This window comes from Galleria mellonella, unplaced genomic scaffold (genome assembly GCF_026898425.1).
Source record: "Galleria mellonella isolate WM207_F2 unplaced genomic scaffold, CSIRO_AGI_GalMel_v1 utg35, whole genome shotgun sequence".
NCBI classification, from domain to species: Eukaryota; Metazoa; Arthropoda; class Insecta; order Lepidoptera; family Pyralidae; genus Galleria; species Galleria mellonella.
The window spans coordinates 2,645,198-2,664,957 of record NW_026442082.1 but is presented as its reverse complement, the minus strand read 5'-3'; the positions used below and the strand labels follow the sequence as shown (position 1 = coordinate 2,664,957).

The 19,760-nt window shown below is 31.4% G+C and overlaps 2 protein-coding genes across 4 annotated transcripts in view; one reads left to right on the top strand and one right to left on the bottom strand.

Annotated features, from left to right (window-relative positions):
* LOC113514504 (uncharacterized) overlaps positions 1-19,760 on the top strand; it is a 408,650-nt gene that overhangs the window by 183,450 nt on the left and 205,440 nt on the right. The window lies entirely within an intron of this gene.
* On the bottom strand, positions 6,449-14,749 carry LOC113514506 (uncharacterized). Of its 3 annotated transcripts, XM_031908273.2 has the most exons (5): positions 14,303-14,749; positions 13,177-13,668; positions 8,997-9,150; positions 8,318-8,349; positions 6,449-6,518 (listed from the first exon to the last, which is right to left on the bottom strand). In XM_031908273.2, the coding sequence occupies exons 2-5, from the start codon at positions 13,238-13,240 to the stop codon at positions 6,487-6,489; spliced, it is 282 nt and encodes a 93-aa protein (XP_031764133.2). In that variant the 5' UTR covers positions 13,241-13,668; positions 14,303-14,749; the 3' UTR covers positions 6,449-6,486. The 3 variants fall into 3 exon arrangements, 2 of the variants coding, with proteins under 2 accessions (XP_031764133.2, XP_052752813.1); XM_052896853.1 differs by lacking the exons at positions 6,449-6,518; positions 13,177-13,668 and having other exon boundaries at positions 8,159-8,349; positions 14,303-14,738; XR_008253072.1 differs by lacking the exons at positions 6,449-6,518; positions 8,318-8,349 and having other exon boundaries at positions 9,063-9,150; positions 13,177-13,222; positions 14,303-14,748.

The following is a 19,760-nucleotide window of genomic DNA, read 5'->3' as shown; positions in this document are numbered from 1 at the left end:
ACGTCTCAAATAGATAATCGTAAAATAAACTTTATTATAATTGAACATAAGGTCTGTTTTGTTTCACTTAACCGCTAGAAGACGATTTTTATAGTTTCCAGTAATCTGTAATGAAAACACCTTTGATATTTCTTTACTCAGAAGTATCATAGACAACTTATTTTCTTCATTTCACGACTACAACTTCGTACGGGATTATCTTTAAGTCATTATTATACCATAACATGTTGCTTTGAGTAAATGTTAAATTATTTAAAACTAGCTCTGTTCCGCAGCTTCATTCACAAGAATCAATATTATAAAGTATTCTATGCATTAATTTAGGATATAAGCTACTCGTATACCAAATTTTATTAAAATCCGTTCAGTAGTTTTAGTGTTCATTTTGATAGAATAAATAACAAACAAAAATTTTAAATATTTTTTTTTTGTATAAGTCACATACATTAGTCCTCTCAGGTCATCAGCGTGTTTGATCTATATATAATAAAAATTAAAAAAGTAAAAGTTCCAATATGAAATCGAATATTTGAAATTCTTTTAAGAAATTTCAATTTAATTTAATTTTTTATATACAGTATCAAATGGACGTATAAAGTAATGTAGTATAATACTATTTATGATAGTAGTTCTAAATTTTTTTTACTTTTAATAAATTAATCAGTATACTTGTGTTTGTTGTTTAAAGAAATAGAGAAAAAAATAACACAATTTCAATCATAGACTTAGTATACAATAGACACGTGTAAGTAAAATGAGACGGCTTTACTGCGGACAGCTGTCAGAAATAGAATTTAATTTCTATTCTGACAGGTTGGCCAGAAAGCTAAAGTAGCATAATCTAAACAAATATTTACATCGAATCTTTTGATCTAATAACCAAATGCACATTAATTTTGGTGCAAATTACGAATTTTAATGTAAAAGCACTATTCAAAGAAATAATATTAGCGTATATAGGTGTCAAAGTGTACTTTGTAATTCCTATCGTCTTTATTAATTAAAAAAGTAATTACTCAAGGTAAGTTCTAAATTTTATGATACTTATATCATACAGGACATATTACAAGTATACAGCGACATCTAGTCCACACTAAGCGAAACTAGTATTATTTGTATGGATATGTTTTTTTTAATGGATGAAGAAAGAATGGTTCACCCGCCAATGCTAACAGTATACAATGGCGGGGCACCAGTGGGGATTAAACGTTGTTATCTTCAGGGCAGGGCAGTTTTTTTTTTAGTGGATGATAATGGAATGGTAATCCAGCCTGCGCTATCGGTATACTCAGGATGAAGATAGGTCAGTTGACACGTTATGACGAAATCCTTACACAATACTGCAAAAAAAAAATCAGGCGAATTTTTAAGCTCTTTTTTATTAATACTTGTTTAAAAAAACCTAAAATCAATCATTTAGTAGATGTAAAATTCTACGATACACAAGGAAATATAAATCGTATACACCATTATTGTTTGCATAAGTAAGTGGATAAGTCTTTCGAGGACGTCCTTGAAGTACATACAACGCTTGAAGCGGAGAAATTCTGAAGAGTGCTCAAACAGACAGTTTCCAAATTCAAGAAGCATGTCTAAAGAGATAAACTGTAAACAGATAAAAGCAAAATAAGTTTGTTTTTGCAATAAATAATAACAATAATGATTATCGATGTAAATTATTATTATTATATAATATTTCCGTGTGGTCCCGACATAGAATGGGCCACACGTTCCTTTACCGTAAGTGTCGTAAGAGGCGACTAAGAATATTTAATGGTCGAGGAATAGGCAACAGCATCCCTCTTAAAACATCACCAAAGCTTGACTGCGGTTGCTAACTTGCCTATCAAGCGTGGCAACTACTGGCAAAGTCACTTAATAAGGGAAGGTCTATATTCAGCAGTGCACAGTTAAAGGCTAAAATGATGATGATGATGATGAGATTTTAATATTATTATAATATTTGTGACAAAATTGACATATTTTTTGTTTTCTAATATCTATATTTAGTAGGGGATCCTACATTGAGTTTGTCCATACGGGGTCGTCATTTAAGAACCTTTCTTCTACATCGATTGTCGGTTCTTCGAGTTATATGACTAGCCTATTACCACTTCAACATGCTTATCCTTCGGGCTATGTCGGTTACTTTAGTTATTTTGCGGATATCCTCGTTTCGGATTCTATCGCGCAAAGAAACTCCGAGCGTAGTCCTCTTCATAGCCAGCTGAGTAATTGGAACGTTTTGCATACAGGCATGTAAGAATAATATATATTACTATTTTTTTTTATTTATTTACTCATACGTCGTCGGGGCGGACCGCTAATCTATACTAATATTATAAAGAGGAAACATTTGTTTTTTTGTTTGTAACAAATAGGCTCCGAAACTACTAGACCGATTTCAAAAATTCTTTCACCAATAGATAGTGGATTATAATGAAAAACAATGTTATACGTTTTTAAAGTACTCATTGAGATCTACAAATAAGGCCGCGATGGCATATGTCTAACTATTACGGTTAGGTCACAATAATTACTTTTCTTTCTAAAATTACGAATAACCACGCTGGTCGCCGTCTGGGTGGTATTTTCATACTCCAGTATTAATCCTTATCCAAATAAATCTATCGAGTTATTTCCAAAAAATTGCATATTGCGATAACCAAAATCCACGCGGGCGAAAGCTAGTTCCTTTATATAATAATATAGAATTATGTTTGAGTTTTAAGACATTAAGGCTTCATATGAATATTATCTACGTGGAATGACAACAATATTATCATCACACAGCATACAATTTTAACCACTTCATTTCATACGATTTAAGAGTAAATATAAAAGAGATAATAAATTGCTCTATAAAACCGAACCTAACAGCTGGGGCTCAATAAAAGAACTGTCGACTTTTATTACTTGTTAAGTGCAGTGAACAAATTAAATATTTTAAGACCAGTTGTTACCTGGATGGTTGGTAACGCATCAGCTAACCACGAACATTTTAGGGCAATTTCGAATATTTGACACTGAACTCAGGAATTGTTCGGATTGATACCTGCTGCTGATTTTCACCACCGTACAACCCGCCAGAAACTAAAGTTTCATCCCAATCATCTGGACGAGTGGCGGTCTTCCACTGTGCGTTTTTCAAGGCACTTTCTTACACGCACAACTATTCTTTGGAATCAACTTCCAGCAGCAGTATTTCCGAACCGATACGACAACATAACCTTCAAGAAAAGAGTATATTCCTTTTTAAAAGGCCGGCAGCACAACTGCAATGCCGCTGGTGTTGTGGGTGATCATGGGCGGCGGTAGTCACTTACTATCAGGCGAGCCGCATGCTCGTTTGCCCCCTGTGTTGTAAAAAAAAAGAACTATATACTCGTATAAAAAATAATCTATAGTACATCAATAAATCAAAATTAATATACAATATCTTAAATACTATTACTAATTATAAATAGTCTCCAAACGCACCACACCGAGGCAGCGTACCCAAGACACTGAACTTGGAACTTGGACTTGAAAATTTTTCAGATATTAAAGTGAATTGACTATATTGAATTTCATACAAACTTTCACCTCGAATAAAAAAACAACTATTTAAATTTGGAAAAAATAGTATTTTTGGGTCAAAGCACTAGTAACAAAGTATGACTCGTCTAATAAATAGTGAAATATACATAGGCAATAGAGATTGTATTAAGATTCTATCTATTTCTAATGGAGACTCTACTAGAATATATTAAGGTATATATTTTCCATGATATTATTCAATAGGTTATATTGCAAGTAATAGTTGATATAAGAGGATATTGTTCTAGCTTAACTACTAAGAATATCTTTTAATATTAACTCTTTCTATACAAATATCAACGAGCGTATTTCACTCTCCACCAACCTTCCTCGATGTAATACTATAGGGTAACTTAACTAACTTATTTTCATCACACACATCACACGTAAACACACAAAAAGACGCGCGCGCGTGCGTTCTCTCTCACACACACACACACACACACACACACACACACTCACACACACACACACACACACACACACACACACAGAGAGAGAGAGAGAGAGACGCGAGCGCGCGCGTACGCACGCATACACCCACGAACATTTTTAATCATACACCTTTACTAGTATTGTTAACATGAAAGTGAGTTTGTATATTTGTTATCTATTGGTGCCTTTACTTGACCAATCTCTGTTTGGTATACACATACTATATAGAATGAAAGAAGATATACACTACACATTAGTCTGGTAAGTGGTTGGTATACACATACTATATAGAATGAAAGAAGTTATACACTACACATTATTCCAGTCATGCAGACTAAGTCATGTGTAAAAGCTAGTAGTATTATAAAAGAAATAGGAGCCAATATAGTCAAAAATATTTTTTTTTTAAATCGGGTCAAAAATCGTTAGTAATTGTAATAAATAAATACGAATTGAATATTTTTACCTTTTAAAACTTTCATCAAAAATCATACAAGTCTTTATTAAAAACTTTAGTGAATAATGTAATATTTTTTAATTTGCCGTCCAAGTCAGAAAGCAATTTCAGTCGAGAAGAATAAGCAAAAAACTTGACTACTGCTCTTTTTGAACTAAAGTAAAATTTAAAAGTCCATATTGCTCATGGAAATAACTTCTACGTAATCTGAGGAATGGAAATACAAAGTTTGTACATACAACATATTCATTGTGTGTATATATTATTATTGTATTGTATATAAATATATTAATTGAAATTGTATATATATATATATACTTTTACTGAGAATTAAAAATATAATTGTTACGTCATACCTACTATAAAACTGGTTGTATTATGTTAATTAGTTGCTTGATGTTTGATTCACATAGGATCTGAAGTGTCGTGTGTACCCAATTTTATTTAAATTCATTCAGCATTTTTAGCATGAATATGACACATACTCGTAATACTCAAAGATCATTTATGGGCTTATTTTTATTAAATATCCTCGCCTCTCTCTAGAGCTTACCTCACTCCCTCTCTAAATCACATATGATTATTCGAAAAAAGAATACACACACATACACATTTATTAGCGTATATGTATGTAATAAAATAATCTGTTTATATAGTAGTGATAGCTATAAACTATGCAATTTTTACTTGATATGTCTGGGGAGTACCTACAGAGATAAGGACTGCCAATTTCCGACTTTTGCATTTTCTAAAGGGCAGATTTTTTTTATGCAACTTAGAATGGCAAAGAAGCTGATAGCCCACCTGATGGAAAATGATAACCATCGCCTATAGACATAAGCAGTACCATGGACATAACAGAGTATACTGTTTCGCCCATGATACTCCCATGAGTTGACTCAGGTGTTATTCCTCTGTACCCTGTAAATTCACTGTCATATCCCACCCTTCAAACCGAAACACAGCCATGCAAACATAACTGCTTCACGGTAGAAACACGAATAGGACAGAGGTGCCCAAGCAAACGACTTTTGTACAGTCTTCCTCTGGTCATTGATAAAATAAAGAAAGATAAAGAGCTTGTTAAGTTGTAGTTATTTTGCCTGCACTGTATTTTATACGTACTTTATCAAGACTTTAAAAGAGCTGGACGTACAAACAGTTCTCGTAATGGAAAATGGCAACTGTCGCGTATAGATATAAAGAGCACTATACTCGTAGATATCACGGAACGTACTGTAAGTTCTATGCTACTCCTAACGTGTTGACATTCCTAAGAACGATGATACACTTCCGTATCTTGCACTTTCACTACCTTTGAAATCAAAATACACTGCTTTTTGTGACAGAAATACAAGTGGTAAAGAAGTACCTAAGCAAACGACTTTTGTAAAATGTCTCCGTCTAGAAAATATATTTTCCTGTGGAAAATTAAAATAAACTTCAGCTTTTCACTATATTTGTAGTTTGAATTATGTGAGACTGGATCGTATTCGGCCAACCAAGATTAATGAAGGCAGTAAATCTGTTGTCTGCAGTATATAAATCTAAATTCAGTAATAGTTAGACTATAAGGTCATTTCATGACCTAACAGTCTAGTTGTATATAGACGTATTAGGATGTGTGTGTATCTCTCTCTCTCTCTCTCTCTCTCTGTGTGTCTCTGTGTGTGTGTGTGTGTGTGTGTGTGTGTGTGTGTGTGTGTGTATGCGTGCGTGCGTGCGTGTGTGTGAAGCAATAGTATCTTGGAAAAAATTTTTTTGCGCTCTGAACAAAAATTGCAGTTTTGGTTGTTTAAAATTAGATTTATTACAAAAAGAAATGTCAAAATTGTGCCAACGAGACTAATGCTACAATAATAAACTCGAAATGAAACCCTATATATATTCTCACTTTATGTCAGGTGAGATTATGATTCTAACACACTCAAATTTAAAATTAAAAAAAAAAAAAACAGAGATTTAGATCTTTATTTTCTTACGTATATAAAATATAAAACTTGAAGCATTAAATTCTAGCACCGCTCTCGTTTAAATACCTGCCAATCTGAAAAAAAAAAAACAGTCCATATATGGTAATAGTCTATATGCGTAATACATTAGGAGATATATGTTGTATTAATTATTTATAAATTTAATCATATTCTTCTGTAAATGAATAATATATCTAATAGGTAAATTTACTGATATTATCCCTATATCGTACACGACTCAAGTGGCTCTCTATCCGTCTTCGTCGTAACTGGCACATCCTTTCCCTTCTTTACTCAATTCTCTTTAATCCAGTTACACCTCATTATTTAAAAGAACGTTTTATGTTTCTTGGAGAGAGCAATTCTAATTCTTATTCTTTACGTAGTACTGACAACCTTCAACTCATAATTCCTGCCCATTCTTCCTCTTTCTACTCCAAATCCTTTTCCGTGCAAAAACTCAACCTCTATACGGTGCGCTCAATCGTTGCCCATTTTTAAAAACTTAGTTAAAGCATATAATAATCACTTAGTCTATATTTCCAGTTTTATGTGTGTTATATATATGTGTATTAATATGGTATATTTATATGATATATGTATATATATATATATGTATTATATATTTATATGTATTTATATATATATGTATATGTTTGGTTGTATGTGTTTATTTATGTATGTATATGTATATGAATAATATATCTAATAAGGATAAAAGACCGCCTTTTGTACTACACTATACTTATTGAAAATTGTTTTAACAAATCATGTTATGTTGGTGCAATAAAGTGTTAAATAAATAAATAAATAAATATTTTATATCTTGTATTATTTTTCCAGATACACAAAAAAAATTAAAAAAAAAGGTCTAATACTTTTAAAGAGTGTTTTAATAGCATCAAAGGCAATAAAAATAAAACGATCAAGACATTCTTAAAGATATTTGAAATGTGTTTTTCCTTTTTATTTTTAAATTCAACACCTGTTGAGGAAAGGAAAATTTGCACGTCAAGTTCAACGTGAATGACGTTGACATTAAAGTCGACACGGGACGTGATTCCTTTAATAGGGAGTAATAATAAACCATTAGAAAAATAAGAAAAAAAGAAATAAATATTTTTCTTTTAGACCAAGCTTTCTTGCAAAGCGCAGTAATAAATAGTAGATATGGAGCCCTATTTATGTTTATGCATGCAGTGCAGTAAAAAAATTGTTTGTTTATTAAGAAGTTTTTTATTATTATAATTATTTCAGCCGTTTACTATTCACTGCTGTCGATGAGCCTTTCCCATAAGGAGACTTTTGTCATTAGTTGCTACCCTTGGCAGGCAGGTTGGCAACTGCAGTTATGTTTATAGACATATTTTAAGACGGACGCGACTGCCCATCCCTCGTTCTCCCTTAGTGGCCTCTTACGATACCCACGGGAAAGAAAGGGGTGGTCGATTCTATGCCGGGGCACACACGGCTATTAAAAAGTTTAATAATTATTAATTTAGCACTACGTACTAGGTTAATGTGTAGTTCCAGTATTTTTATTTTTTCTATATTTGTATTTATTATTCAAAGGTCCTATATTTGTTTTCTCATTGTGATTATTTCTTGTAATTATTTATAATAAGTTTATATATTTTCATTTTTTATCTATTATATAAGATTATTTTTATTTTTAATATTCTTAGTTATTATTCTCAGTTGAGAGTCAATCACATGTTACTGAAAATAACAACTCTCTACCAATCTCGTCGTTTCAATACAACCCGCAACAGTAGCTTTAAAAAACTATTGTTGCGGGTTGGATTACTTACTTTCCATGTATTACAATTTTCATACTGCATTTCACAGTAATTTGAGAAATCCTTGTAATCACCATTATAGTTACGTGCACAAATCATTTGGGCTCTGAAAAAAAAATCAATAAATAAATAAAAGTAAAGTTATATCCTAACTTAACACTTAGGTTACTTGATACAGATAGTTCGTAAACATTGTAACCCATAAGGAATACCAGCGCAGCAATGTATTTGTAGACGTTATTATTAATAGGCAATATGGATACAAATCTTATATCTATATATTCTTTATTCTTTATTGTGCACAAAAGTTTATATAAATAGAAAAAAAACAAATTATATATTGAGTTCCTCTGGAGATTGTCATTACGTATTATATTTTGCACACGTTATTGATCATGTCTATAGGCGACGGTTATCACTTCAAATTATTTGGCACACTTAGTTGTATAAAAAATGGATATGTTTTAAATATTTGTTGTTAATTAGAAGTTCATTTAATAAATTATTAAACATTGTATCCTACAAAAACAAAACCAGTTATTTTGATCTAAAAACTAAGATACTAATCCGATTTTGATAATATTTCTATGAAACTAATCTCTAAGTAATATTCATTCAGATAAAAAAAGAATTTTCTAAATCGGTTTAGAACTAATAAAGTTATGAGGTATTAAACATAAAACAAAAAAAAAAAAAAACAGAATTCAGTGCCTCCTTCTTTTTGACGTCGATTGAAAAAGACTAACTACGTACTTGTAACTAGACGGGCATTTCTCCAAAAAGTTTCTGCACCCTCTAACAAAAAAGTCTGTCGCCCAAAACTGTGTATCTTTTGGATATTTTATAATAGGCTTCCGATATTTAGCGAGTGATGTTGCGACGCTTATCAGCAATATATATAAACACACTGCAAAAACAGACTTCTGATAACGACACAAAGGTGAAGAAATTCTATTGAGTTTTTATTAGGAGAATAAACAGTTCTGGTTGGATTCGATGAATTTAGTTATTCTTGGATTAAATTATACATATTATCTACTGACTACTTAAATGTTTTATCTTTAAGAAATTTCTAAATTAATTAGTTTAATTTCTTAATTAGTATTTACACAAATTATATAGGGATCGACGACCTCAAAGGTACTTATCAGCTTTAGCGATATCATAAAGTTAAATAGATAGAAGTGATTCGGACGGTTCTTTGAGAAAGATCTATGATTAGCAGCGAATAATTTACATAAATTATAATTACATGCTTTGGTATCCTAAATTCTAAAACGTATTTAGATAAAATACAAGCAATAATAAATACAACTTTTAACAAATAATTACTTATTAAAATATTTTATTTCCTATCCCTTAGTTGTCGTAAGAGGCGACTAAGAAAACTTATAGCGGAAAAAGAGACAGTAGCGTCCCTCTTAAAACATCACGAAAAGCCAAACTGCGGTTGCCAATCCACCTACCAAGTGTGGCAACTTGCTAGTGCAAAACCCCCCATTATGGAGGAGTCTTATGTTCAGCAGTGGACAGTTATTGGTTGATACAACAAAATATTTTATGCTAGTTTCGACCCGTGACTTAGTAAAAAGTAGCCTGTGTCTTTGTCCATTCCAAATAGTATATAGGTATATATGTGAAGTATCGTGATGATTTATTGAATTGTTGAGAGCTTTTATAATTTTTACTTATGGAAATGAAATTATTTGGCAATTTTCAATGTTTTTAATTTATTATTAAAAAAGTACTCTACCTCCAAACTATATCGTTAACAATATAATATGTTACAATAATATTATTATTTCTTTGAAAATTTTACATTTAGTTCATATTTTGCATTGGAATTTTTCACATACATTTTCACAAACAAAATTCAATTTTTCAGCAACAGTTTAATAAGTATATTATTCCATGATTAATGATATATTTTCCTAATAGAGCACTTTTCAAATAATCAATCGAAATATTGAAAAAAAATTTAATGTTTTTGCCTATTGACAGATAATCGTATCGTTCTCACACTTGTTATGAATGCTGTTAAAGCGTCAATTAGTATCAAGAAAATTACTTTAATTTTCACATTTATAAAATTAGTTTAACGTTAGAAATAATAATAAGGACCAACTTCATTATCATCATCATCATCATCATCACATCATCAGTCAGTCAGTCTTCATCAGTTTATCAGTCCACTGCTAAAGCCCTTCTCCACAGACAGTTCTGAGCCACCTGCATGCATTATTATGATTTAAATATCTACTTTTAAAAATATCCTTACAAAAGATGATTCTAAAATAAAGAAAAAAAAATATATTTATCTCTGCAATAGAAAATAAATTAACTGATCAGATATACATATGTATATGGAAAGTTGAGATTTGTTTTTTTTTTTAAGTTGTTTACTTTAGATTCAAGTCAATGTAAGTGTAAATTAATAAACAAGGACTGAATATAGAATAACATCTGTGAAAGTAATAAAAACAGTTCATATTTGAATTGAAAGTTGTTTGGCCAATTGCTAATATGAATAGAAAATATTAAGCTAGTATAATAATCAAACAATTTTTGCACTATATTTTTACTTTTCTCCTTCTTTCTAAACTTCTCTTACTTTTACTAGTATAATAAAATTATAACTACTCAATGTCTGTAAATGTGAGATTATTATGAAAATATGAGGGCTCTTAATAAGATCTAAAGGTCTTATTAATATCATTTTTTTTCTAAATATCTCCCATGTATAGATATAAATTATTTACAATTTAATTTTATTATATAGGTTGTCTAAAAAGAAAGGTGACATTTGTTTTGGTTATTGCGTGAACGCAACTATTCTGAGGGACGCGGAGGGTATGTCATTCGGTAGCCTAGCTTCTGGGAATTTATTCGCTATGGAGCGTTTCTCGGGATCGGACCGTGCGTTGTGCGTAGGTACACGAGTTTTACAAAAACGGTAATTCATGAAGCTAATTTCCATCTCAATGGACATGTAAACAAACAAAATTGCCGATACTGGAGTGCAACTAATCCAAAACACAACATCAGAAACCCCTCTTTCGCCTAAAGTGACCGTATAGGCTGCAATGTCGACGCGAGGGATTATCGGCCCTTACTTTTTTGAAGATAAAAGGGGAAAGTTACAGTGAACTCGGACCGTTATGTGGAGATGTTACACAACTTCTTCGTGCCTGAACTACAAAACTTTCCTGGTTATAACCAAAGAACATGGTTTCAGCAGGACGGAGCAACTTCACACACGTCCAACAGTTCTTTACCACGAGTTCGTGGCAATTTTTCTTGGCAAATTGATATCCAGGAGAGATGACATAAATTGGCCTCCACGAAGTCCCGATTTAATTCTTATGGACTTTTTTCTGTGGAGTTACGTCAAATCTAAAGTTTATGCCAACAAACCGACTTTCGTGGCACAATTAAAAGGAAATCCTTGTTTATTTATTTTTTTTGGTTTTTTAAATGTGAACTTTATTTTGAGTCACCTTGTATTAGTAGAAATAACTGGATTTATTTATTTATTGGAACACCAAAAGCATATTGCATAATAACATACATATATAATAAACATTAAATTTAATATAATATAAACGCATATGCTTATTAAAAAATTTATACAGCATTTACTTGATTATACAGTTTGAAATGAAATAAACAATTTAAAGGAATAAGGTAATATTAAACTACAAATATTTTAAAAATTACATTATTATTTACAGAATTATATATAAGTATCATATTAAAATAATTTTTAAATAAAAATCTTTCAAACACATATAAATACCGTTGAAATATTATATCCATCAAAGTTCCTACTGATTACAACTAAGCCGAAAGGCAAACATCAACTGAATATCGGATTTATGAAATTTGAAATTTTAATGGGTTTACGCTTTGACCTAAATTAAATTATTGGAACAGTAAATATGAAATTGTAATATAAAGTGATAGAAATAACACGAAGAAGGTAAATTTCATTCATATCTTTTTTTTTTTTTTGTATATTTAAATTTTGTTTGTATTATAATAACTAATTTTTACCTACGATTTCGATTCCGTAACCAAGATATATTACTTGACCGAAATCTTACTTGAATATGTTTTGTTTAAAAGGTGGGATATAGCAGTTAAATTGCAAAGTGGAGCCACAAAACTATTATTGTCATTATAATATAAGCCGTCTACTGTCCACTGCTGAACATTGGTTTCCCCCAAAAGGGGTTTTTGCCAGTAGTTAGTTAAGTCTGCGATTAGCAAGTAGATTAACAACTGCAGTTAGGCTTTGTTATAAGATGTTCTAAGAGGGACGCTACCGTCTCTCGACCATTATGGTTCTTCAATCGCCTCTTACGACATTCACGGGAAAGGAAGAGGTGGCTCATTCTTACAACATTCTCGTAACACCATAGTTATTACAAAATGACACCACACAAGGAGTACAGTGAACGTTACAATATCTGTGATATTCATTATCCTATTTATGTTTATAGGGGATGGTTATTTCAATACAATCGATAGGCTAATAAATTATTTGCTACTAGCTATTTCCTGCAACTTCCTTCGCGTATATCTGTATAGAAAGCATCTTATGTACTAAGTCAGGCCATTATCTATCCACATACAAAATTATTGTTTTTTTTTATAACACACGGGGGCAGGGGGAACGGATTGTTAGTAAGGGGGTCTAATTTCACCATTACTAGCAATACACACTATCAAGTCGACCTCCACGTGGTTCTTCCTAGAAACTATCGTGGTTAATTCTAATGAAATTTGTTGCGATTGGCTAACGGTCCTACTTCCATCGTCACCTATCACCCCTCACTGGTGCCCCACTAGCGTATACCGATAGCGCAGGCGAAATTATTATTCCATTTTCTTCCATTAAAAAAGAAAGAGGGCAAACAATCATGCGGCTTACCTGATAGTAAGTGACTATCGCTACCCATGAGGATCCACGACACCAACTGCGTTGCAGATTTCATTTAAATTTTATTCGGTAATTTAAGCATGATTGGGTAATAAACGTACAGATACGAGTATCTTTATGAAATTTCACATTTGTAATATTGGTATTATTCCAAATCTTATAAATCTAGAGCTATCTTAGCTCTATAACAAGAAACTTTAACCTCAATAGAGGTCAGACTCTTCGTAGTAGATGACATCAATCAAGCGTTTTGCGGCAAAAAATATCCACATAGGCAGTTTCAAATAGGCCAACTTCGTATATTTACCGCTCTAGGGATCTCTCTGAGGCAGTAAATATCAGTTCGTATTGGGAATGTCGATAATAAACTGCTTTGTACAAACTTTGAAAATCAAAGTTCAATCCCTGCATTTTTCATTTATTAAATAATTAGCGGCATCCCACGGCTTTGCCTTTGTTGATCTGTATAATATAGTATCCTACCTGCTAAGTTAAAATGGGCAAGGAGAAGGGAATATTAGCAATATTACATTTACAAATCCCATTGCTAACACCCTTTTATATTATTAACACAAGTGAACCTACCATTCCATTATCATTCATTAAAAAATAAAGTTATATGGTGGAAACTTAATAATATAGGAATGGGCAGCAGCGTTCCTCTTAAAATATCACCATAGTACCATGGACATAACAGAGTATACTGTTTCGCCCATGATACCCCCAGTTTGTTTAGTACTTCTATACGTTGCCATTCCTGAGAACCCAGGTGTTATTTCTCTGTACCCTGTAAATTCACGCCATATCCTACCTTTCAAACCGAAACACAGCCATGCAAACACAACTGCTTCACGGTAGAAACACGAATAGAAACACTTTTATACTATATACTATTCTATGAATTTATATAAGACGTGACGCTGCGACATATCCATCGGTACATCGTCTTGAAGAAGACTTTCGGATGAAGTCGAAACAACTGTTGAAATCGAACAACGCAGTAAGTTCATAAAATTCATTTCGGTCATAAATATAGATATCGTTAAAATTTAACATAACTTTTAAAAATAACATAGTTAAAAATACTCGTTTAAAATATACAAATGTAATACGTTACCCGCAAAATGTCTACACATTTTTATGGTTACACAAATAATTTAAAAAAACATACAAAGTGTAAGCGTTTTAATGGTCAGATATCGACAACTGTTTGAATGAATGAATTTATTAGTCCTGTTTTTAAACTGAGGAAGGTATAGGGCATCTGCTTCGTAAAGGTTGGCTTTATATATAGACGGAAATGTTTACAAAATAGTGGATTCACGTATTTAACTGATACCAAGAAGAAATTACTATAATTTACATGCACAATGTGTATACAGATATCCCTGTATATTTTTATATTTTTATTTAAATGTTGTATATAAAGGAACGTGTATTTGTAAAGTTTACAATTGTCCCAAATGAACATATAGGTAGAAACTACAGGAAGGGGTTCTTAAAAGGGTGTTTTAAGGTTTCATTAGGGTTGCTAATGTGCACGTGACACCCCTAATGTTACAGGCGTCCATAGGTTACAATGACCGTTTACCATTAGACGGGTTGTATGCTTATTTACATATTTATTTTTTTATTTTACATTTTATTGGTACTATTTATAAAATAGTAAATTCAGTTAATTTTATGAGAAGTGATACAAAAGGCGACCTTATCGTTAGGCAATCTCTTCCAAACAACCTTTGGATAGAGGACATTGAAAAAAAAGGCAAGTATCATACATATACAAACATATAATACATACATACATACCAGAGGGAGATTTTGTACAAATGCTTGGGTACCTCTGTTCCATTCGTGTTTCAACTGCAGTAGTTAAATCAGCTGTGTTTGCATGGCTGTATTCCGATGTGAAGAGTGAGATATGGCGTGAATTTACAGGGTACGGAGGAATAACACCTGAGTTCTCAGGAATGGCAAAGCATGGGGGGTATAATGGGCGAAACAGTATACTCTGTTATGTCCATGGTATTGCTCATGTCTATAGGCGACTGTTACCGCTTTCCATCAGGTGGGCCGTCAGCATGTTTGTCATTCTACGTTGTAAAAAAAGAAAACAAAAACATACAAACAAATATATACATAAACACATACATAATTAATATCACACATACATATATCATCATGATCATATCAGCCGTTATGCATAGACTGTCACAAAAAACATTTCTGAACCATCTGCATTCATTGACTTCCTGCATTGCATATGAATTACATATTTATAAGTACATATAGGTACATAATTAAACTAGTACACTTGATGGTTTGAGTAATGAATGGAATTAATTAATTTTAAAACCAAAGGACTTTAATTATTCAGACGCCATGAATATTATAGAAATTTACCATTTCCTTTGCTACTCGTTTAATGAGATATATACTAACTGGTCTTTCAACATACGGGTACAGTAAAAGCGATTGCATTTAGTAAATTTTATATTTGAAAAAAAAATATATAAATATCTAATATTATAAACAGTTTGCAATCACTGACTTATTCACATAATCGTTGAACGAGTAATATTCATAGAAATTTTATGAAACATACTATTTGTATTGTATTAGGTACTAGTTTTTTACCTGTTGCTTTGTACTCGTGGATATCAGAAGTAGAAAAACCAATAAAATTGACTAATAATGTAAGGGCAGTCCAACCAGATTTTAAGTTAGACCTTTTCGAATATAACTTTGGAATCTGCATTTAGGTTGGTGCAGCATATTCAACAGTAGAGAGTTAACTGTAGAAATGACGAAATGATGGTCATGATAGATTTAAAGTATTGTATAAATCGATTCATAAATGGCTATGGTATGTTAGCATATTACACATAATAATTTAAGTTTAATATTTAAAAAAAAAGTAATAATTGAGTTTCTTGTCCGTTCTTCTTGGCTGAAATTGCGTTCCAAATGGGCGGTAATGAAAGATAACTATTTAAATACTTAAATCTAAGTTTACTCAAATAAAAATATTTCTTTGTTTTTGATTGAAATTGATAACAATTTGATATTTAATAAATTATTCTATTTAATTATTTTTATTTTATTTTTTTATTTAAGAGTTTCCTCTTAAATATATTTAATTATTTAATTTTAATTAAATTGTTTTTGGTTGCATTACTTTTGAATATAAATATTTGATATATATAATATCAACAATATCTTTTTGGTATGTTCGGGTCAATTATTTTTTTGCTTATATTTTCTTTAACTTTTGTTGGAACATAACTGGGATACTTTTTTTATCATTATTATTAATATTTTTATTCAATAATAACAACACACATCATTAATTATATGTAAATAATCTCCTAACATTTAAAATTTTAAAATTAAAATTTTATTAAATAAATTATTTTAATATAGACGCAACACCGCAAAAACCGCCATAAATTAACGCTTCATCCTCACCATGTGGACGGGTGGCGGTCTTCCACTGTCCATATTTCAAGGCACTTTCTTCCACATACAACCACGCTTTAGAGTCAACTTCTAGCAGCAGTATTTCCGAATTGGTATGACAACGTAATCTCCAAGAACAGAGTATATTCCTTTTCAAAAGACTGGCAGCACATCTGTAATGCTTCTGGTGTTGCGGGTGCTCATGGGCAGTGGTAGTCACGAACATTCAAGTGAGTCGCATGCTCGTTTAAAACCTATGTTGAATATAAAAAAAAAAGAAAAAAATTGAAATTCTAGATTAATCACATATAAGCCATATACTTACAATGTAACAAAAACTTTCCATAATCATTTCAATTTCAATGGAAATTACTCACGTATTAGATGAAGTCGTATAATAAATGCATAATTTTCTAGAAACACATAGGATTAAAAACGAGTCAAGTTCTCTATAATTGTAGATTCACCTACGTACATACTTATTTAAAGTTTAAATTCTATTTCTCTATAATTATAAATCCATCTATGTTTTTAATTAACCTACTCGGCCGTGGGCAGTGATTGTTTGTTGTATGCTTCCATAATTATATCTACTATAATTATGATCAACATTTCAGCTATTACCTGTCCGCTGCTGAACATAGGCCTTCCCCATAGACTGCCATAAGAAATAGTCTTGACCCATCTGCATTCCACTAACACCTTACAATGCATTTGAGGTTGTCACTCCATCTAGTGGGGGGCCGGCCTACACTGCGTTTATTCGTACTTAGTCGCCACTTAATAACCTATCTTGCACATCGATTATCGCTTCTTCGAGGTGTGATATCATCCCATTGCCGATTCAGCTTGTTTATTCTTCGGGTTATGTCAGTGAGTTTGGTTCATTTGTCTGCATTGATTTATTGATTCTGTCATGTAAAAAAACTCTGAGCACAGTCATCTCCGTATTTAAATGACATAATATATATTTATATATAATATTTATAAATATTTACAAATTTCATAACAAAATGGTGCCGATGATAAAAATATATGACATAATTAATGTATATACACCTATACATTTCTTTAAAATGATATTAATTACTTCAGTTTTCATAAGATCTAAAGAATATTTTTGTATATCTAACAAGTCCTACTTAAGGAAAAGCGTCAAATTTTAAGATTATTGAAATCAGAAGGCAAAAAATGTTGGGACATTTGATTGAACACGACGAATTTATGATCATCATAATAGATTATAAAGTGGTAGGAAGGAGGAATAAGAGGAGACCAAGGTACAGTTTCATCAAGTAGATTAAATAAAAATTGGTATCGTGTCGTATCATGAGATGAAGGGACTCATTGTAAATCGTAGTATGTGGCAAGAGCTCCAAACCTTTACCTTTAGAAGCTATCCTATAGCCGTGGGTACTCAGTAAATGAGAATTAATATTAATTTTTTTCCATATTTTACATCAACCACCAACTAAATATTAGTTATATTTTATTCTAAAAAAAGCGTTATATATCCTCAAAAAATGTATATTCAAAGAGGAATATTTCCGTTCTATATGCTATTAACAAAATCTGCTTACTTACGTATCCCTTTTTTACAAAAAGAAAACTGTGGGATAGATATTAATATATTCTGTTATTATGCGAAACCGTACATAGTTGTATTGTAAACGTTACATACGCCTATATGATAAAGCTTAGCATATCTATTATTAGAAAAAATCTACTCACAATTGCTAAAGGAAAATCTCAACTACATTTCGTTCCCGTTGGTCATTTACGAAAAAAAGATGGCCATGTAGTTTATATTTTAAGGGCCAATTAAGGAAGCAAGTTTATTTTTTCCTATTTATAATGTTTTATTTTAGGAAATATAATCAACGAGAAGATATTAAATGGACGTACAATCGGTCATAGAAACAAAACAAGCTGAAACAAGTGGCATCTACAGATGCCACTTGTTTCACGCAATCTCAGCTATAGAGCTACAGCTCTATAGCTGAGATTGCGTTTTAGTTAAAGCACACAGGAGAAAGAAAAAGATGCTGAATGTTGCGATCTTCGATCCTTATAATAGATGCGGTAATGCAAACGTGTAGCTTGTTCCAATAAAAATGTAAATAAAAAGGCCACTATAAACTAGACCGCGGATTTTCAATAGTAGTATGAATCTAAAAATCTAATCATTGATTGAATGTAACGATTGGTTTCTAATTTCATTTAGAGAGTGTTGCTGTAATAATTTGAACATAACTTGGTTAGCTTTTTTATAATATTTATATGTAGAATTAGACTATATTTAAGTGAGAATCATTATAATGATAGAGAGAAAGAGTAAATCTGATATAAAAAATCTAACTATAATATTATTCAGACCATTAATATGTTATTTTATATATTAAAATGCACAACGAATTTTGCATAAACAAATAAAGAAAATTGTCAAATTTAATTTTCTTACTAGAATTCAGTTCAAAAGATACAAAATCTAAAATGCTACGAGGAAACAGGACTACGTGACAGAATGTTAGACCATCACATACGATATGTTTCGCATTCAATGAGGCAGTATAAAACCACTCACACGGAATTACGGCAATAAAGACCGTAGTAGCTGCAGTTTGTATTTTCACTCTTTGTATCACATTTTTACGATTGCACATTTATATTTTGGTTTCAGCATTTGTGGAATAGAAAAGTATTAAGGCGAAGTAAAGCGAAGTAGAATAGATTAAGATAGAGTTAATTGAATCACGGCATCAGAGACTTGTAGCTGCAGTTTTTAGTTCGCCCTTTGTTGATACTTCACAATTACACTCTTAAATATAGAATAAGATAGAGTGGAGTGAAGAATGGCAACAAAGACTTATGTGTTACGATGCTGCAGCTGCAGTTGGTATTTTTATGACTGCACCTTTAAATTTTCGGTTCGGTATTTATAGAATAGATTAGAATGGAGCGTCTTACGGCAACAAAGACTTATGTAGTTCGAGATTTGCATCATATTTTTATGATTGTATTCTTAAATTTTATTTCAGTATTTATAGAATGGAATAGAGCGTTACGAATTACGACAACAAAGACTTATAGCTACAGTTTGTAGTTCATTATTTATA

Excerpts from the sequence above, each read along its gene's own strand:
- LOC113514506 (XM_052896853.1), bottom strand. Across the intron at positions 8,350-8,996 it reads AAATGCCCGTCTAGTTACAA|AGCCCAAATGATTTGTGCAC; the intron begins GTACGTAGTTAG and ends TTTTTTTTTCAG.